This window comes from Balaenoptera borealis, assembly GCF_965194805.1.
Source record: "Balaenoptera borealis genome assembly, chromosome: 7".
Taxonomy (NCBI): domain Eukaryota; kingdom Metazoa; phylum Chordata; class Mammalia; order Artiodactyla; family Balaenopteridae; genus Balaenoptera; species Balaenoptera borealis.
In genome coordinates, this window is record NC_138864.1 from 20,248,536 (window position 1) to 20,270,996 (window position 22,461).

The following is a 22,461-nucleotide window of genomic DNA, read 5'->3' on the forward strand; positions in this document are numbered from 1 at the left end:
TTCAATATCAATTAATTGTAAAACTTAAATTTACTAAAAGAAAATTAGTGTAATTTCTTTTTGTAGCATTCTTTTTCCGAAACCAAAAATTTTTAAATAAATGCAGATAACTTGTTTTTGATCATTACTGTTTTTTCCCTAGTTAATTGCTTAAGTGTGCTGTATTCATTTGTAGGTTTTAATAGCTTTGTAGCCTTACAAAGTCTCCACTACAGTATTACAAAATTTATGTCTTGGAAGACATAAACTAAATAATTATTTAGATACTAAGGAACTGTTTTTTCTTCTTACAGTAGAAAATTATAAGTAAACTTATGACTTCACAAAGCCATATTATGTCTATATGGAAAAGGTTTGTAGTGATACCACTGCCACTTTCTTTACACTATGTTTGGAAGGATTGATGACCCAGAGTTCATCTTCTGGTGAAGCATACCATTATCATCACATTAGAAAAGCATTCGTCAATTCGACAGGCAGTGTTTGTCCCAAACATTGGGACCATCTGCAGCTCTTCCTTGATTCCTATTTCTCTTTTTTGCTGATCCTGAGATTCATTGAAAGAAGCCAGACAAAGAAAGAGAGAACCTTACGGTATTTTCAAGATTGCAGCAGACTCCATTACCTCAAGCTGTAACTAGCTTTCAAAAATAGGTGACAGAGATTTTGATCTGGACGAGTTCCTGCATCACCATAGATACCAGGCCCCCACAGTGAAATGATTACATTTTAATTAGAAAGATGGCTTTAACTTGTGAATTATAAGCTTTTCCAATAAACAAGTGCAGGACTTTCTGGAGGTTCCAGGATGGAGGAAGATGATGTGCTTATATGTCTTTAAAAGTCAAGGAAGAGGGTCTTTCAGCTCTGTGCTGGGCTGTAATTTCCCCTGTTGTAATTGTTGTCAGTACTGGGAGGCAAACATCCACGAACCTGCCTTTTCCCTAAGTCAGAAAGCCTCCTCTGTCTGGTCCACACAGAGTACAGGTGCTTATCAGTTGTCAGCTAAAAGTACCATGATAGCATGATCTAGACAGAGTTTCTCTAAGTTGACAAAGTAGAATTGAAGTTCACTAAATAAATGCCTACATAGCATACAGGAAGTGATTATGATGTTATGAACCCTTTTTACTTTTGTAGTTAAAAATTCTGAATTGTTTTTAGCACAGAGAGGGTACCAATTCAAATGTGTTGAAGATTTATGGAAGTTAAGCATTTTCTCAAACTCCAAAAGGAACTTCCTGGCTAAGTTGACCCTGTTGATTAGTTATGGTAGTTCAGCATGCAACAAGTCTTTTGTGATCCTTTTCTTCTCTATGTGCCCAACAAACACCAATAGTAGACTCAATGTCAGTTGATTTGTCAAGCTGAATATCTGCTTTAAGAGGTCCAGCTTTCCTATTGTTAGCTGCTAGTTTTCCTGGCTGGTCTCATGAATTCTAGAACAGATCTCATCATTTGAATCTACAGAAACTCCTTTTGTATATTTGGTCCCAGTGTTTTTGCATTTACTAAATATAAAGTTCCAGTAATTTTTCAACTCTTACACGAAGCATTTTTCCTGACACGCAGTAAATAATTTGAGGGGATGGGTGAGATGGGTGAAGGGGGCCAAAAGATACAAACTTCTAGTTATAAAATAAATAAGTCATGAGGATATAATGTACAGCATGGCGACTATAGTTAATAATACTGTGTTGTATATTTGAAAGTTGCTAAGAGAATAGATCTTAAACGTGCTCACCACAAGAAAAAACATTTTTGTAGCAATGTGTGGTGAAAGATGTTAACAAGACTTATTGTGGTAGTCATTTTACAATATATACAAATATCAAATCATTATGTTATATACCTGAAACTAATATAATGTTGTATGTCAATTATACCTCAATTAAAAAATATGTAAAGGGTGATTATAGTAAGAGCTCTTCAAGTTACACAGATCTAAAGGTTTCATGTGTTTTCTTTATTTTACCAGCCTCAGTGGATAATTTGCCACCTGCCCCTCATCTGTTTGCTCCTATCACTGTTAGCTTTCCTCAGATTTTAAACTGATCATCTAAATGTTTTCCCTAAAGCTTTATTAGTCTTGTTTAGCATGTGCTTACTATTTTTTTAATATTTTTTTTGAGTGGGAATTAATTTGAACTCTTATTTAACATTCTAAATCAAGGATTGGCAAAAGTACAGTCTGTGGACTGTTTCTGTATGGCTCAAGTGCTAATTGTTTTTACATTTTTATATGGTTGGGGGAAAAAAACCGAAAGAACAATATACAGCAGAGACCATATGTAGCCTATGTGGCCTCCAAAACCTAAAATATTTGCCATCTTGCCCTTTAAGGACCTTAAGTGTGTGCTTTAAATGGTTGTATTTTCTTCATGGTGGGCGCTTTACCATTTTCCTTCCTTCCATCCTTTCTTCCTCCCAGCACCATTTCCTCTTTTGCACTATTTTAATTATCATATGGTGGTTCTCTGTGTTTTTGTTTTATGCCGAATGTAAAGTGGTAATATTTTTCTCATTTCTATATTATACAGTCATGTTATTTTCTTTCTTTTTTTTAAAATTAATTTATTTTATTTTTGGCTGCGTTGGGTCTTCGTTGCTGTGTGCAGGCTTTCTCTACTTGTGGCAAGCGGGGGCTACTCTTCGTTGTGGTGCACGGGCTTCTCATTGCGGTGGCTTCTCTTGTTGCAGAGCACGGGCTCTAGGCACGTGGGCTTCAGTAGTTGTGGTACAGAGGCTCAGTAGTTGTGGCTTGTGGGCTCAATAGTTGTGGCTCGTGGGCTCTAGAGTGCGGCTCAGTAGTTGTGGCACATGGGCTTAGTTGCTCCGCGGCATGTGGGATCTTCCCGGACCAGGGCTCGAACCTGTGTCCCCTGCATTGGCAGGCGGATTCTTAACCATTGCGCCACCAGGGAAGCCCCAGTCATGTTATTTTCTTTTTCTTTGATATAGTCTCTTTCATGAACAATCCACAGTAACATTTGTTGCTTCGTTACTTTATTCCTATCTTGCAGTGTAGATTCACATCTAATTAACTGTCTGCTTTCAGCTTTAAGGTCTTTTGGTGTTATTGCTTTCCATAGTTTTTCAGGTCACTGAACTATGAATAATTTTTTCATTAACTGACTGAATTTCCATTGTATGTCATATAGAATTCTGTCACTACTCTTTGGTTAAAATTTGGTAATCACTCTTTAATCTATGTGTAAGTTGTTTTCCGTTTCTCAGAAATTCAGAACTTTTGTACTTGGATAACTCTATTTTATTTTACTCAATTTAGATAATCTTATGCTGGCTTTTTATTAGAATAGTAAATACTAAAATTTTTATTTTGTAGTTTGGAAAAAAATGAAGAACCAGGCAACCACTTTCCATCACTATGGATTAATTTGCATTGTCCATAGTTTTATATAATTGGAGTCAGTGTGTTCTTTCTTGTGTGTGGCTCTATCCATTCAACATAGTTATTTTGAGATTGATGCATGTTGTGTATATTGGTAGTTTGGTCCTGTTTTTATTGGTAGTTAGCATTACATTGTATTGAAGTACATTTATCTATTCACTTATTGACAGGCATTTGGGTTATTTCCAGTTTAGGAATACTGCAGACAAAGCTGCTATGAACAGATACATGGCTTTGTGTCAGCATGTTTCCTTTTTCTTGAGTAAATACCTAAGGCAAAGAATGGTTGGGTTTTTGCAAAGAATGATATGTTTACTTTTTATAGAGGCTGCTAGTTCCAAAGTGGTTCTATCATTTCACATTCCCATATCAGTAGATTAGAATTTTTGTTCCTCTAGATCCTCACCAAAATTTGATGTTGTCAGTCTTTTAAATTTTAGCCATTTTAATGGGGGTATAGTAGATTCTCAGTGTAGTTTTAATTTGCCTTTTCTTGATTGCTGATGTGACCAACTTTTCAAATGCCTAATAGTGAAAGGTCTTTGTCTTCTTATTGATTTGTAAGAATTCTTAATGTATTCTGGGTACCAGTCTTTTGTTACTAGTGTGAATTGTAAATATTTTCTCCCATCCTATGGCTTGCCTTTTTTTCTTTTAGCATTGTTATTGAGGTGTAATTTACATTTGTGCATTTAAGCATATAGTTTGATGAGTTTACTAAATTTATACATTTGTGCAACCATCTCACACCCCAGATTTATTTTTTTTAACTGCTATCACCACAAAGCATTTCCCTCCTTCCTGTTTGCAGTCAGTTCTTCCTCCCACCCCCAAACCCAGGCAATCACTGATTTGCTTTCTGTCTATAGAGTTGCTGTTTTCTAAAAGTGTCATATAAATGGAACCATACAGTAGGTAATCTTATGTATTTAGCTTCTTTCATTTAGCACAGTGTTTTATTTAGGTTCATCTGTGCTGTTGCAAGTACAGATAGTCCTTTTTACTGCTGAGTAATGTTCCAACCTATGGATCTACTCACTTTGTTTATGTCTTGATAGGTTGATGGACATTCATTCAGTTGGTTACAGTTTTTGGCTATTAGGAATAATGCTGCCTTGTTTTCCCCCTTGACATCATCTTTTATTTTTTATTTTTATATTTTGGATTGTTTTTTGTTTGTTTTTAAAAATTTTTTTTAAATTGAAGTATAGTTGATTTATAATATTATATTGGTTTCAGGCATGCAACACAGTGATTCAATATTTTTATAGATTATACTCTATTTAAATTTATTGCAAAATAATGGCTATATTTCCCTATTCTGTACAATGTATCCTTGTTGCTGTTTCTTGTTTCTTGATCAGTCCTGCTAGGCTTTTATTAACTTTATTAATTTTTTTCAAAAGACATCATCTTTTACGAAGAGCAAAATTTTTTAGTTTTGCTAAAGGCCGGTTTATCCATGTTTTCATTTGCATGTTATATAAGAAATTTTTGCCTACCCTAAAGTTGGAAAGCTTTCCTCCTATGTTTTCCTTTAGAAGTTTATAATTTTACGTTTTAAGTTTAATTTTTATGTACAATGTAAGGTTCATTTTTTCCTCATAGACATATTCAGTTGTTCGAGCACCTTTTGTTGAAAAAGATTATTTTTTTCCTTCACTGAATTACTTCATTGTGAATTTGCATATATTTTGGCACCTTGAGAATATTTAATTCTCTGTCAGTTTTTCTCCTAATGGTTTTAACATCTGTTGATGATTTTTGCCTAAATCTTTTTATTTTTTTCAACAGAGATTGTGAAAAAGTAATTTTCTATTTTTATTATTAGTTTATATTTGTTAGCCATGATTCTTTTGCAAAGAAGAATTTTCACTCATTAATTAAGGATATTTGGTTACCCTGAACTGCAGTTCCTTTTTAAAATGATGGATAAATGTTTAAATTTTGCATTTTTTATTACCAATTTACAGAGTAATGAGTTTATATAATAAGTCACCACCCAAGGTAGCAAATGAGGCATACTTTTGTTCTCATTTGTTTTTCTTTTTTTCAAAGTATTGTTATAGATTCATGTTTCTGTTCTTTTTTTTTTTTTAGAATTTTTTTTTTTTTTTGGATGTGGACCATTTTTAAAGTCTTTACTGAATTTGTTACAGTATTGCTTCTGTTTTATGTTTTGGTTTTTTGGCTGCGAGGCATGTGGGATCTTAGCTTCCCCACCAGGGATTGAACCCTCACCCCCTGCATTGGAAGGCAAAGTCTTAATCATTGGATCACCAGGGAAGTCCCTCATGTTTTTTTATATATTGTGTTTTAATCAGTTTGGTACTGGATGAGACTGCTAGTGCTATAACAACAAGCTAGACCAACAGTGGCTTAAATAGATAGGGATTTGTCTGGATGTGGGTGGTGCTGATATTGTTTCAGCCTACTTCACAAGCATGCAGGTCTTTCTTTCCATTCTGCCTTTCTTAGTGTCCCCTTGCTTGTCACGTCACGGTCACAAGATAGCTGTCACACTGCAGGCATTAATCCACGTTCACGGAGTGGAGATGGGGCAGTGCCAGCTGCCAGCCAAAAGGCAGCGTTACAAAATCCTTTTTCAAAATTGCTCCAGTGGACCTATCCTTATGTCTCATTGACCAGATATGGGTCTCACGGTCACCCCAACTGTCAGGAGGACTATGAAAGCAAGTATCTGGAAAGAGGAACAGAATTGTAAACATTGGCTTAAGCTACTCAAGAACTATTGCCTACTGCAGTGCACACTGCCACTCCTGGAGAGAGAAAATTAGGATTTTAGTAATAAGAAAGGAGGAGGGAATGAATTTTAGGGAATACCTAATAATGCCTGCCATAAATATCTTTGGTAAAGCACGGAATGACTAAAATTATTATATTGTATTGCTTTATTTAAAAGTAAGCCACATATATACATTTAAGTTAAAAATTTATATTAACAGAGTGAGATTTGGGTGCTTGCAACATTAATGTCTCATGATTACCTTTATTTTCCTATAAAATTCATTTTATTATTAAACACATTTTTAGTGTCCTTGAAATATTATCTGCTGTTATCTTATAGGATGGGAATATTATTCTAAGTATTGGCATCATTTAAAAACTTTTACTTAATACCAAACTGTAAATTCATATAGACTATGCTCTCAAGATTCATTTTATAAAGAATTTGGAAGTTAAAAGAACATTTTTCTGTATATTGATCATCTCTTTACCTTCTCCATTTTTTAGGCTCTTTGTGTTATTACTTCTTTTTTTTGTAGAACCTTCCTCTTCCAATCCATGTTCACTTTCATTCTTTTGTCTCCTTCTTTTTCTTTTTCCTCTCATTTTCCCCATGCCTTCTTATAGCTCTTCTTTTTTTCTGCTGCTTTTCAAAAAGGGCTAGAATAAAGGTGATTTTTGGTTGATAAGATCATACTGCGCTATTAAATGTTCTTCTTAGTTTCTTAATTTCATTTGGGTTTTGCACTGTTGACTGCTGATTGTTAACAGGTTCTGATATAATCATATTAGGTTAGCTGAGAAGTACATATCAAGCATTAGTGGGCTCCATGCTACTGAATCAGAAAAGCCACTGGTAAGCTCTGGATCACAACCGAGGTAGCTAATATAATTCTTGCCTTTAAATTACGTTATTTAATGCGATTCTCTCTTCCTTCAGTACTTGTAATCTCCCATGGGGCTCCATAAAGTCTTCAGTGTTTTAGACATGTCATAGCTTCAAAAAAAAGTGTCCAGTGTATGTATCATGTTAGGGCACACAGTTACTATAAACTGCCTTAAATATTTTGGCCTATTATATACTTGTTATGTATAAGATGTTGTGAATTTATTAACACTATTCTGGAGAAATAAAATATTTGGATCTTAGAATTCCTCAGTTATTGTGCATGATTAAGGTGCTCTGCTTTTTGTCTTAAATTTACCTGAAAACTAGCCTAATTTTTTTAAATACGTAGTCTTCGGAGGTAGTGGTTTAAAGAATTATCTTCTTTGTGATAAAAATTCTTAGATCTGCATCCTTTCTATGTTATAAAAAAATAAAATAATAAGCTTTTTTTTCCCCCCCCCAGCAGTAAGGATTGTCTATATAGTGGAAGATACCTGTTCTTTGAATTTTTGCTTGAACTGACTTTGCATTTTTCTCACTATAACCTCTATGTTTTTCGGGAAGCCGGGTTGGGGACTTGTAGATCATTTCCCTCTCCATCTCCCTCCCCACCTTTCTCCATCACTCCCCCCTTTTTAATGTGATTTTGGGGGTACTTATTTTTTGTCTTATTTTAATTGAGTATGAAATGGATTACTAATCAAACCTTGAGGAAATACTGTAGTCCTGAAACCTCCTAATAACCAAAAGAGCAGAATAGCAGCAAGAAATTTTATCTTCTTTTATTTGTCCTTTTTCCTTCTCTTGGCTCATTGTATTCTTTTATATATGAAACCTAAAGAAAAAGAATTTAACTGTTAAAGAATTAGTTCATTAGGGGAAAAAGTAAAATGTGATCGTTAGTCTTTGTGATACAAGGATTATTTGATCCTTGCAGAGTGGAATCCTGGTCTTGAACATTTATGTGATTTTTGCATTTTGTTTCTAATTAAATCAAATTCTGTCACCTTTTCCATTTCTAATTTCAATTATATGAAGCTTTTAAAATCCTATCAAACTTTTGATTTAGTACTGTATTTATGCTCACAGAGGTCATCTCTTATTAACTATAGCTTAGTTAACACGAGAACATTGCTTGCTATTTTATGGCACAATCTTTACAGCAGTCTTGCTATCTCTGTGTTCCATTAGCTGAGTGCCAGCTGTTGCTTTGGATACAGTGTTCCTGTTTTGGCAAGCTTTTTAGGGATCCTAAACAACTGTGCTTCTTTTCTGACTGTATTCTTGTGTGGTTTTATTTTCCTCCCATGTATGCTACAGAGTTGTGGGAAAAGAAAGAAAAAAATGACATCATCCATATCTGTTTCCAAAGCAAAAGAAATAATTTTAGTTTAATAAAGCAAATGGTTGTGCCATCTCCCGAAATGTTTTTGAAGACGTAGAAATCTGTCTTGATCTACTTATGAAGTAGATCTACTCTATTACCTGGTCTTTCATCTCATTTTATATTACAGTTTCTGAAGTTGGGCAATTTCATATATGGTTAAGTGATTTATTGAAGGTCACAGTGACAATTTGTAGAAAAATTGCTCCTAGAATATTGACTCTCTCATTTAAAGAGAAGACATTGTCTGGAAGACATTGCTACCTTTTCAGTAGTTTATCTCTTTCTAGAAAGCGTGGTCTTTTTCAAATGTGGTTACTTTGTTTTGAGATCTCTTACAAATACCTGCAAAACTGGTATATCTGGAGATGTAGAGACAAGTGGTGACAGGATGACCTGTTGCAGAGTATAGAATAGGGAGTGAAGGGGCCGAGGCCTAAAACTGGCCTGCCAGTAACCAGCTGTGGGCCTGTCCTCTTTGTACCTTAGTTACCTAACTGTGAAATGAGCATTGTAATAGTTATTCTACTTATGTTCTGTTGACAAAAGAAAATTAATGGATATGAAGGCCATTTTAAGCATTACTGTCTAGGGGAGAAGGCATCTCCATATAGTATACTGTTTCCACAGATCAGGATGGGACATGGCAATGAATGCAGACCTCGCAAGGGCACAAAGTACCGAGAATGGGTCTGGTTTTGTAAAGAGGGGCGGTTGGGTAAGGTGGTGTAAGGAAACAGAGAAGTCCTAGAGCTGATCCTGGAGCACTGAGAAAATAGGCCCACAAAGCAGGCAGTTGCAAGATGAGCAGTGAATTGAAGTGTTCACATTGTATTTGCAAGGACTACCTGTGGGATGAGAAAGAGGATCCTATTAAGGGCAATTTATGATTTTACTGATTTAAACTCTGCTAAAGTTGGGATTTGCAGCAGAGAGTGGGGAGCCAGGTGAGGCAAGGAGTTGATTAACTGTTTGCCACTGAATTAAAACCATTAAACTTCCCAGAGAACACAGTGCCCCAGAGTACTAGGAAAGAAGGAATTTCTTCGTGGGCAGTTTTCAGGGAGACTTTAAACTTGAGGATATTGTATGCAAGCAAGATTGGCCAACCTGTTTATTTGTACAGAAAGGTAACATAAGTACAGGTTTCCCTACACTGACCTGTAGGTTGGTAGCAATCATGCTGAGGTTTTATGAGTTCTCATTAAAATTCAGAATAAAGACAAGGTAGTGACTTACTCTGAGAACTTCCCCCCTATTTTTCTTGTTATTTAAATAACCTTTCTTTTATGAAGTGATGATAGTAGATAGTGAAGTTTTAAAAAATGTCCTTACTTATTAGCAAAGTAAAAAGATAGCATTTATTGGTCATTCTTACTTACTTTTAAACTTTATTTTACTGCTTAAAGAAAATCAGACTTTAATTGGTACTAACGGTTATTTGCAAATAACCATTGTTATTTGGAAAAAGCATGAACTTTAAAAGCAGACATTTTAATGTTTGAATCCTTGCTCTGCCATTTATTCTTTGTTGTCTTGGAACTTTGGCTAACTTCTCTATTCCTCAGTTTCTCTGTCTTTCAGTAGAGAACAGTACAACTATTTTGAATGTTTTCTTGGGGAGGATTAGACCTCACGTGTATAAAGCCCCTAAAATAATGCCTGGTTCATAATAGGGCCTTACTGGATGACTACAGTAGAAAAATTAGGTTTATCACAATTATCCAGATTCCTTGGCCTCATTCCTAAACCTATCAAAGAAGATGAAATCCAAGCATATGGGTTTTTTAAATTGTGATAAAATACACATAACATGAAATTTACCACCATCAGGGTTCATTAGTGTTAAGTACATTCACATTAATGCTCATCCAGTCTCCAGAAGTCTCTTCGTCTCGCTGGACTGAAACTCTGTGTCCATTGAACAACAACTCCTATTCCTGTCTGTCCCTCAGCCCCTGGCAACCACTGTTCTACTTTCTGTCTGTGAATTTGTCTTCATATAAATAATATATAAATAATATTATCTTCATAAAATGTAATCACACAGTAATTTTTTGTGTGACTGGTTTATTTCACGTAGCATAATACGCTCAAAGTTCATCCATGTTGTAGCATGTGACAGGATTTCTTTCCTTTTTAAGGCTGAGTAATATTTCATTATATGAATACATATTTTCTTCATCCATTCAATGGACATTTGGGTTGCAAGCATATGTATTTTTTCCCTGTTGCTCTTAACCCTCTGTATTGATTTCCTAGGGCTGCTATATCAAATTACCACAAACCAGGTAACTTTAAACAACAGAAATTTATTCTCTCATAGTTCTGGAGGTTAGAAATCCAAATTAAGGTGTTGGCAGGGTCAGTCTCCTTCTGAGGGCTCTAAGGAAGAATCATTCCTTGTCTTTTCCTAGCTTTTTTTGGCTCCAATCAGTGCTTGAAGTTCCATGGCTTGTTAACTGTGTCACTCCATTCTCTGTCTCTTGTCAAGAGACCTTTTTCACTGTGTGTGTCTCTGTGTATGTTATTCTCTCATAAGGACATCAGTCATTGGATTTAGAGCTCACCATAATCCAGTATGACCTCATCTCAACTGAACTGACTACACATGCATTTAAATAAACTAATGTTACATGAACTCTGTATCAGAATTGAAAAAGAGGCAACGCTTACATGATTATTTTATAAAGCCAGTATAAAGTTGAAATCAAGATAAGGATATCATGAGGAAGAAAATTTAGTAGCTATCTTTCTTGAAAATTGATGCAAAAATACTAAACAAACTATTAGCAAATGTAAGTCAGGGATATCTTAAAAGGGTAATTTATCATGACCAAGATGGCTTTAGTTTAGAAGTGTAATGTAATTTCTTCAGTGAAGGAAAAAAATTGATGATCTCAACACATAAAAAGAGAGAAAACATTTAATAAAGTTCAGCATCAATCTGTGTAAAAATACTCTTAGACCAAGAATAGAACTTCATTAATCCACTTTTATCAGTTTTACTCAGCAGATTACTGACTCTCCTAACCAGGGTTATAAGAAAAAGCAATAAAATGTAGAAGGACTAGAAAGGAAAAAAATAAAGATTATTCAGAGGTAACATGATCTTATGTATAGCAAATCCAAAACAATCTACAAATAAACTAATTAATGACTGAGTTTTGAAAGCTTGGTAAAATTCCATTTAGAAAAACCAATGGTGTTTTTAATATAATAGCAACAGATAAACAGAAAAATTTTAAATTACTATTTATAATATCAAAAAACATCAAATGTGTAGGAATAATAAAAATCAAAGATATGTAAAATCCCTTTACAGAAACTATAATAATATTAAGAGGAATTAAAGGGGACCTGAATAAATGAAGAGAGATAATATATTCATGGATTGGAGAGCTCAATATTACAAAGACTTCCATTTTTTCTAATTTTATCTGTAGACTTAGTGCAAACCCATAGTTCCACAGGCCTTTTTTTTTTTTAAATGGAAATTGTCAAGCCTGTTATAAAATTTATATGGATGTACCATGAACCAAGAGTAGCCTATAACAAATTGATAAAAACAGAGGCAGAGGACTATCAAAACTTACTTTAAAGCTACAATAATTTACACAGGTGAATTAGTGTAAGGACAGAGAAATGGCACAGAATTGATAGTCCAGAAACAAAAACACATAAATGGAAACTTGACTTATTGCAGAGGTAGCCCTTGAGATTGAGGAGAGAAAGATTATCATTTGCTTCTTTGTTTTCTCAAATAAATTGTGCTGGGTCAATCGGATATTCATACAGAAAAACACTAATCTTGGCTCTTGTCTCACATTATACAGAAACTAATTCCAGGTGGATTGTATATCTAAATGTGAAGGGTAAACCGATAGAGGTTCTGGAGGATAACTTCATGAAAGAAATATATTTTCATGATTGAAAGACATCTTCATGAATGTGGGATGGGAAGGTTTTTCAAACAGGATACTGAAAGTGCTAACCATGGAGAATAAGGTCAATAAAATGGCCTGCATTCAAATTAGGAACTTCTCTGCCTTAAAGGACTTCTTAAGAGTGGGAGAACATATTTGCAGTATATACAGTCATCAAAGTGATTACACCCAGAATATATGAACAACTTGTACAAATATGTAAAGGACAAAAAAAAAAAAAGAGAAAAGTAAACAAGAGAGATGAATATGCACTTCACAAAAGAATATATCCAAATGGGTAATTAACAAGCAAGAAGGGATAACTCCTTAGCCATCATGGAAATGTAAATTAAAACAATAGTGCTCACTCAAAAGTACAGATAAAATTAAAGAGGATGATAATTCTAAATTTTGGCAGGATTGGGGAGCACATATTTCTGGTCAGGGTATAAGTTGGTACAATCACTTTGGAAAATTGGCCGTATCTACAAATACTAAGCATACAAATACCATATGATCCAGCAATTCTACTCTTAGCCAACAGAAATGCATATACATACGTTCACTAAAAGCTGTGCGCTAGAATGTTCATGGAGGCATTATTTAAAATACCTAGCGAATGGAAATAATGCAAATGTACGTTAACAGAAGGATGGATACATAAACTAAAGTAAATTTCTACTCTGGAATACTCCACAGTGGTGAAAACGACAACTGCTACATACAGCAACATGGATGAATTTTACAAATAAGATATTGACTAAAAGGAGCCAGACACAAAATAATACTTTACGGTTCTATTTATGTAAAATTCAAAAACAGGTAAAACTAAAGAATGGTGTTAGAAATTATGATAGTGATAATATTTGGAAAGATGCAGTTGGGGAAGCCACAAAAGATTCAGAGGTTCTGCTAATATTTGGTTTTGTGGTCTAGGTGGTAGTTATATAGGTATGTTCACTTTGTGATATTTCATAAAGCTATGCCTACATAATGTGCACATTCCTCTGTATGTTAAAGAATTTAATTTTAAAGTCTCATTTTTATAGTTTCCCAACTAAAAAATGATGTTTATATTAAACTATGAATATAAATAACTGGCATTAATAGAAAAAGTGGTCATGTTAATTAGAAAGCTTAAAATTACATCTAGAATTTTTATAAGTAGTTTAAATTATAGTTATAAATATTATGTTAGATGCTTTTTTATTGAAGTATAGTTGACGTGTAATATTATGTTAGTTTCAGGTGTACAACATAATGTTTTGACAGTCAGATACATTACTAAATGATCATCACGATAGGTCTTCTTACCATCTGTCACCATGCAAAGTTATTACTGTATTATAGACTGTATTTCCTATGCTATCCATTGCATCCTTGTGACTTACTTATTTTGTAACTGGAATTTTGTAACTCTTTATCCCCTTCACCTATTTCATCCAACCCCTCAATCCCACTCCCCTCTGGCAACCACCAGTTTGCTCTGTGAGTCATTTTTGTCTTTTGTTTGGCTTGTTCATTTGTTTTGTTTTTTAGATGCCACATATACATGAGATCATACAGTATTTGTCTTTTTCTCTCTGACTTACTTCACTCAGCATAAACCCTCTAGGTCCATCCATGTTGTCACAAATGGCAGATTTCATTCTTTTTTATGGTTGAGTAATGTTCCATTGTATATACCACATCTTTTTTATCCATTAATCTGTTGATGACACTTAGGTTGCTTCCATATCTTATCTGTTGTAAATAATGCTTCATTGAACATAGGGGTACATATATCTTTTTGAATTAGTATTTTTGTGCTCTTTGGGTAAATACCCAGAAGTGGAATTGCTGGATTGTATGGTATTCTTTTTAATTTTTGGGGGAACCTCCATAGTGTTTTCCACAGTGGCTGTACCAATTTACATTCACACCAACAGTGCATGAGGGTTCCCTTTTTTCCATATCCTTGCCAACACTTATTTGTTGTCTTTTTGATGATAGCCATTCTGATATTGGATGCTTCTTTAATAATGCACTGTACATGTTACTGTTTTGAAAGTTTTTGGTAGTCAATAATTTTTGGAGTAGAAACATACAAAGACTGCTCCATTTTAGCTAGATCTTTCAAGTAAAATATGACTTTAAATGTTTTCAATTAACATACACATATAACTTCCAGTGTACATTCACTGTAAGCTATTGAAGTTACAGAATTATTGTAAGTTACTGAAACTCTATATGTTGAGAAGCTGTGCTTTTCAGATCCTTTGAGGATAATAAAGGCAGTAAATACAATTTTACACTATGTGTCTATATTCTAGTATTATAAGGTGAAGATATTCTTTGAAATTGCTCAGGTAATGCTTTCTTAGATTATATAGACACTTGAATAGTGATAGGGGAAATTTCTTTACAGCTGCCTAATTTTGATTTTTGATATCTACTAAAAAGTGAAAAAAAAATCACTATGGATGGAATGGAACTAACAACAACTAAAGTGCTATACGCCATATTTTCAGTTAATAATTTTGTATGAAATAGCTTATTTTCTCCCCTTTTCTTTGTTAGTACATTGATACAGAATTGACAGTATATATTAGAATAAAACTCTATTATAATCATACAAGTTAAAATTTTTTCATTAAAACATTTTAATATTTGAAACAGTGTCCATTTGCTTCTCTTTCTTGTTTAATATTAAAAAAGTCTAAAATGGGTATCGGTATTCACCAACCATGTTTCCTGATATTGTCTTTAAGCTGATTCTGCTCTGCCTCTGTGTGTGTGTGTGTGTGTATCTGAGGCATGTACTATTACTAACACCAATAGATTTCAGAAATAACATTTTGTGTTGTTTATAAACTTAACAGTCAAGAAAATGTTAATGAAATAATCTAACTTTTTAACTATGTGCCTTTAATAATAGACACTGAATCATAAATGAAAGAGGAATTTCAGCTATTTGGGCCTGGACATATATGTTGGTGTACAAGATCTGCCTTGTTAATTCAGTCATTTACTTAGTGACACATCCAGCAACCTATTTATATCACTATGGACTTAATCTACTCATAGATGGTGTTTCTACTCCCCACCTCATTGCTTACCTCTCTCTGCTTCAGTCACTCTTCTCCAGCCACCATTATGACCTAATTGCTGTTTCACTAGCTACCAAGCACATTTCTACCTCTGCACTTTCACTGATACCTCTGCCCAGATCTGTATTTCCCCATATCCTCCATAGATTTCATTATATGTAGGTCTCCGTTTAAATACCACCCTGAGATGCATTCTCTGACTCTTCCCTCCATAATAATCCACATCATTCTCTATTCTTATTCCCTGCCTCCTTCTTTATATCGTTTATCACTACCTGATATTCTCTTACATTTACCTTTTATACATTTCTCAGTAAATACAAGATCCATGCAGGCAGAGACTCAATTGGTTTTATTTACTACTGTATTTCCAGCACATAGAAGCAAGATAGACCCATAGTAAGCACTCTATAGATATTTGTAGTTTCAGTGAATGAAGGAAGGAAGGAAATATAATGAATAATAGTATCAGTCTGCATAGCTCAGCCCTCAGTTGACTCTGCAGAATTCATTTATTTATTCTCTAAACAAATATAGGATTGTTGTTAGTTCCAGCATGGCTCTCTTCGTAGGGATTGGGGGTAAATTTTAAGTAAGCCCTAATAATATAACAGATTTTTAACTTTGTTATTATCCTTTTAAAGGAGGAGGAAAAGGGAAAGGGAGGAAATCATACACATGGTATTTAACTTTGTCTTTTAGGAAATAAATAATGACTAAAAATGATATTTGTTCCAAATGCATTGTCTTTGTTCTTGTCTGTAATAATTTTAAAATATTGTAGTAACTGCTCAAGTACCACTTGAAGTTGTAGAGTTATGTTGTTTGTGTTTGTTTTCCTATTTATATCTGTTCCCAACTCACCCCACCACCACCTTGTTAAAGAATCCAACCCAGGTCGGAACAGCTCTTCAGGTTTTCCATAATCTTGGAACTTTGAAGGATACTATTACCAGCGTCATGGATGGATATTGTGCTGCTATAGAAGAAAATATCCACAGTGCATTAGACATCAAAGTTTTGACTCAGCCTTCCCAGTCAGCTGTGAGAGGTATGGATGTGGTTTATCTTTAGCTTCTTTATTTATTTATAACTGAAAAGTCCTTTGAATAGTATGTGAAGCATTCAAGTTTCAAAGTAATCTAACGACTCATTTTTTAGTAGACAGAAAATGAGAGAAGAAATTATGTTTTAGAATTTATTTATAACTTTTTTTGTCTAATCAGTGAGTTGAACTGGCCAATTGGTATATTCAGAACTTCTAGATAAAATCTGTAAACTATGGCTTCATTTAGTTCAGAGGAAACAGATGCAAGAAAAAAAAAAGGAACATATTTTTCTTTCTGAAATCCTTATCCTCACATGTACTTCTTATTGAGGCAGAAAATATTTTTTAAGGAAATACAGTCTCTACTTTATCTTTCTGGGCTTTTGTATAATTCTCGTACTCAGGAGCAGTAACGGGTAAATGTGGAGATAGAAGCTGATAAAAGCTTTGGGAACATTACAGCTATAGCAAAATCTAAAGAAAACCAGAAACAGGTAGATTCAAGGTAGCAGTCCCAACCCTTTTCCTGCCAAAAGATACCCGATGATGACATTCACATATATAACACACTTCATAGACATGAAAGACTACATGTTCTGTGTACCTCTCATTTTTCTAAGCAACACCAACTCTGCATTTGTCTCCTTAAAATCTTTCTTCTCTCCTGTTAATATGGATGGACTGTACTTGCTCCTAGCAGAGACCAAGTACTCTGCTTTTGCATTTGATCCCATCACTCAAAGGTGTTGCTTTCACAGATCCCCTCTCTCTACCATATCATCAGTTTTTCCTTCATTATGTCTCTTTCCCATCACATACAATCGTGCTATTGTATCTTCTTCTGCTTAAAGACAGTCAAACAAATCTATCTTGACTCAATTTCTTTCTTCAGTTTTACCACCTTATTTTATTCAGACTATAGAAAAATTCCCCAAAGTGTTGTCTATACCACTTGCCTCCAGTTTTTCTCTCATTTTTCTATTGAACAAGATACTCTAATACCACAGAGTTGTCCTTAAGAATAGATAATACGTGTAAAATTAATAACGGTTCTTGATATAGGGCTAATACTAAAAAATATTTGCAGTCATTGATTATTATTTTTATGTTTGCTATATAAACATAACCTTAAATAACACAGAATATATGTCCCTCATAAATAATTTGCACTAGATAAAAAGAGATAAAAGAATTTTAGATCTTAAAGGGATTTTTAAAGGTTAGCCCTAGCCTCTGAATAGGTCTGTATTAAGACCATCCCAGAAGGAGAGCGTTGAAAAGAAATTGCCAGAGGAGATTTTACTCTCAGCTTTTCCCAGCAGTTATTCTCAAAAAGTTTGATCTAATGTTTAAATTTCCAGAAGCAGTTTAATCTCATTCCCTCTTGTGTTGTCAAGAATAGGAAAAAAATGAAAGCAATTATTCACATCCTGTCAGTGCTAATGTATGCTCCCTTTTTTTGAAAGAATAAAGAGTTTAAAAGCCTTATTATCATCTGTTGAGGAGTGGATACCATGATTTAATGTAGAAACCCTACTCTTCATTATTTTTTAATAGAATGATCATTGCTATTTTTATTTTTTTTAAATGTTACGTTGGCAGGATTAATGTTAATTGCCTGATCTTGTTGGTTATATTGAGATTATGTAGTAGAATGTCATTTTTGTTGGAAATACACATTAAAGCCTTCAGGGGTGATGGGGCCTCATGTCAGTAACTTATTCCCAAATGATTCAGGGAAAAATATTTTTTTACTATACTTTAAAATTTTCTATATGTGTAAGATTGTTTCAAAACTTACAAAATAAATAGCATTATTATAATTATATGGGAACACATGTTACCCAAAATGTATCTAAAAGTTTATAATTCACTAAGGAAAAGATAAATAACCCAATTGAAAAAAATAGATGAATATGAATAGGCAGATCACAGAAGAACATATCCAGTAAACATGAAAAGATGTTCAGCCTCTTTTTAGAGGATATGAACTAGTTATTAGGGAAAAACAAATGATGCAAGATACTATTTCTCAGTCATGAGATTGGCAAAATCTAAATCTAAAACAGAACTAAATGTTGGATGAGGGCAGAAACTCTTGTACTCTGACTGTAGGAGAATAAAATGTTTCAAGCATTTTATTCAGTTTTATCAAACTGCTCACTGAGGTTAAAAATGGGTATACCTTATGATCTTATAATTTCTCTTTTAAGAGTAAACCCTAGAGGGCTTCCCTGGTGGCGCAGTGGTTGAGAATCTGCCTGCTAATGCAGGGGACACGGGTTCGAGCCCTGGTCTGGGAAGATCCCACATGCCACGGAGCAGCTGGGCCCGTGAGCCACAACTACTGAGCCTGCGCGTCTGGAGCCTGTGCCCCGCGACGGGAGGGGCCGCGATAGTGAAAGGCCCGCGCACCGCGATGAAGAGCGGTCCCTGCACCGCGATGAAGAGTGGCCCCCACTTGCCTCAACTAGAGAAAGCCCTCGCATGAACCGAAGACCCAACACAGCCAAAAATAAAATAAAATAAATAAATAAAGTAGCTATAAAAAAAAAAAAAAAAAGAGTAAACCCTAGAGAAACTCTGGCACATATGTATAAGAATTTTTATTACTATTATTCATAATAGTTAAACATTGAAAACAATCTTTCCTTTATTGGAAAAATGAATAAACTTGCTTATTTATTAAATAACTACTATACAATATTTAAATTAATAAATTTTATCAGTATAGATAATTCTCAGCTCCCTTACATGAAAAAGCAAGTTGCAGAAAGATACAGTATCATACTTTATTTAAAGCCTAAGAACATGACAGATGGTGCTATGTATTGCTTTACATACATACATATGTAATGAATGTATAAATATATGCCTTGTAATAATAATCATTAATTTCAAAATAACATGAGCTCTGGGGAGAGAGCAAGGAAAATGAGACCAGGAACGAAGGGGTATATTTAGGGACCTTCACTTTATTCATTCATCCTTTTTAAAAATTTTATTTTTTAAGACTATTTTTTTAGAGTATTTTTTTTTTTTTTAAAGTAAGACTTTTTTTTTTTTAATTAATTAATTAATTAATTTTTATTTTTGGCTGTGTTGGGTCTTCGTTTCTGTGCTAGGGCTTTCTCCAGTTGCGGCAAGCGGGGGCCACTCCTCATCGCGGTGCGCGGGCCTCTCACCATCGCGGCCTCTCTTGTTGCGGAGCACAGGCCCCAGACGCGCAGGCTCAGCAGCCGTGGCTCACGGGCTTCATTGCTCCGTGGCATGTGGGATCCTCCCAGATCAGGGCTCGAACCCGCGTCCCCTGCATTAGCAGGCAGATTCTCAACCACTGCGCCACCAGGGAAGCCCTAGAGTATTTTTACGTTCACAGCACAATTAAGAGGAAGGTACAGAGATTTTCCATATACCCTCACCCCCACGCGTGCACAGCCTCTCTCGTGATCAGCATCCCCAGCAGAGTGATACATTTGTTACAGTTGGTGAACCTGCATTGACATGTCATAACCACCCAAAGTCCATAGCTTACAATAGGGTTACTCTTAGGTTTCTACATCTGTGAGTTCGGACGAATTTATAATGAATGACGTATTTCCATCATTATAATATCAAACAATATTTTCATGGCCCTAAAAATCCTCTAAGCTTTGCTTATTCATCTCCTCACTCCCAGCCCTGTCAACCACTGATCTTTTTATTGTCTCCATACTTTTACCTTTTTCAGAATGTTATATAGTTGGAATTCTACATCATGTAGCCTTTGCAGATTGGCTTCTTTCACTTAGTAATAAGCATTTAAGTTTCCTCCATTTCTTTTCATGGCTTGATAGCTCTTTTTTTTTTTTAGTACTGAATAATATTCCACTGTATGGATGTACTACAGTTTATCCATCCATCTAGTGAAACATCCTGGTTGCTTTTAAGTTTCGGCAGTTATGAACAAAAGCTGCTGTAAACATCTTTGTGCAGGTTTTTGTGTGGACATAAGTTTTCAGCTCCTTGGGGTAAATACCAAAGAGCACAATTGCTGCATTGTATGGTAAGAGTATGCTTAGTATTGTAGGAAACCACCAAACTGTCTTCCAGAGTAGCTTTACCATTTTGTGTTCATGCCATCAGTGAATGAGGGTTTCTCTTGCTCCCTATCCTCACCAGCATTTGGTGTTGTCACTGTTCCAGATTTTGGCTGCCTAATGGATATGTAATGGTATCTCAGTGTTGTTTAAATTTGCATTTCCCTGATGCTGTATGATATGGATCACCTTCTCATATGCTTATTTGCCATCTGTACATCTTCTTTGGTGAGGGAGGTGTCTGTTAAGGTATTTGGCCCATTTTTTAATTGGGTGGGTTTCTTACTGTTGTAAGAATTTTTATTTTGGGTAGCAGTTTTTTCAGATGTGTCTTTTGCAAATATCTTTTTTTCCAAGTCTAAGGATTGTCTTCTAATTCTCTTGATTATTTGTCTCTCCCAGAATAGAAGTTTTTAATTTTAATGAAGTCCAGCTTATCAGTTACTTCTTTCATAGAACATGTCTTTGGTATTGTATCTAAAAAGTCATTGCCATACCCAAAGTCATCTGGGTCTTCTCCTTTGTTATCTCCTATGAGTGTTATAGTTTTGCATTTTACTTTTAGGTCTGTGACCATTTTGAGTTAATTTTGGTGAAGTATGTGAGGTCTATGTCTAGATTCATTTTTTTTGCATGTGGTTATCGAGTTATTACAACATGATTTGCTGAAGATTCTACCTTTGCCGAATTTATTGCCTTTGCTCCTTTTTCAAAGATAATTTGACTATATTTATGTGGGTGTATTTCTGAGCTCACTATTCTGTTCCGTTTATCTATTTGTCTTTTTTGCTAATACCACATTGTCTTGATTACTGTAGCTTTATAGAATGTCTTGAAGTTGGCTAGTCAGTCTTCCAACTTTGTTCTTTTTCTTCAATATTGTGTTGGCTCTTCTGGTTCTTTTGCCTCTCGATATAAACTTTAGAATCCGTTTGTTGATATCCAAAAACTAACTTTCTAGAATTTGGATTTGGATTGCATTGAATCTATAGATCTAATTGGGAAGAACTGACATCTTGACAATATTGATTCTTCCATCGATGAACATGGACTATTTCTCTATATATTTAGTTCCTCTTTGATTTTGTTCATCTGAGTTCTGTAGCTTTCCTCATAAAGATTTTGTACCTATTTTGTTAGATTTATTTATACCTAAGTATTTCATTTGGCCAGTGGGTAACATACATGGTATTTTGTTATCAGATTCCACTTGTTCATTGTTGGTATATAGGAAAGCAATTGGCTTATGTTCATTAACCTGGTATCTTACAACCTTGCTATAATCACTGATTAATTCCAGGACTTTTTTGGTTGGTTCTTTCAGATTTTCTACACAGATGATCATATCATCTGCAAACAAAGACAGTTTTATGTCTTACTTCCCAGTATACACCTTTCTTTCCTTTTCTTGCCTTATTGCATTAGCAAGGACTTCCAGTATAATGTTGAAAAGTGGTGGTGAAAGGGGACATTCTTGCCTTGTATCTGATCTTGATGGGAACATTTCTCATCATTAAATATGATGTTAGCTGCAGGCTTCTTATAGATAGTCTTTATTAAGTTGAGAAAATTCCCTTTATACTTAGTTTATTGAGAGTTTTTACCATTAATGGTTGTTGAATTCTGTCAACTGTGATCAAATGTATTAATGTGATTTTTCTTTTTTTAGTCTGTTGATGTGATGGATTATGTAAACTGTTTTTTTTTAAATTAATTTATTTAATTTTATTTTTGGCTGTGTTGGGTCTTCGTTGCTGCACGCGGGCTTTTCTCTAGTTGTGGTGAGCAGGGGCTACTCTTTGTTGTGGTGCGCGGACTTCTCACTGCAGTGGCTTCTCTTTGTTTCGGAGCACGGGCTCTAGGTGCATGGGCTTCAGTAGTCATGG

At 34.6% G+C, this 22,461-nt stretch overlaps 1 protein-coding gene across 2 annotated transcripts in view; it reads left to right on the forward strand.

Annotated features, from left to right (window-relative positions):
• The window catches only part of COG5 (component of oligomeric golgi complex 5), a 284,645-nt gene that overhangs the window by 143,459 nt on the left and 118,725 nt on the right, over window positions 1–22,461 (forward strand). For both annotated transcript variants that reach the window (XM_082399763.1, XM_082399764.1), the window contains exon 8: window positions 16,334–16,499. In XM_082399763.1, the coding sequence (XP_082255889.1) occupies window positions 16,334–16,499 (166 nt within the window). The remainder of the gene's footprint in view (window positions 1–16,333; window positions 16,500–22,461) is intronic.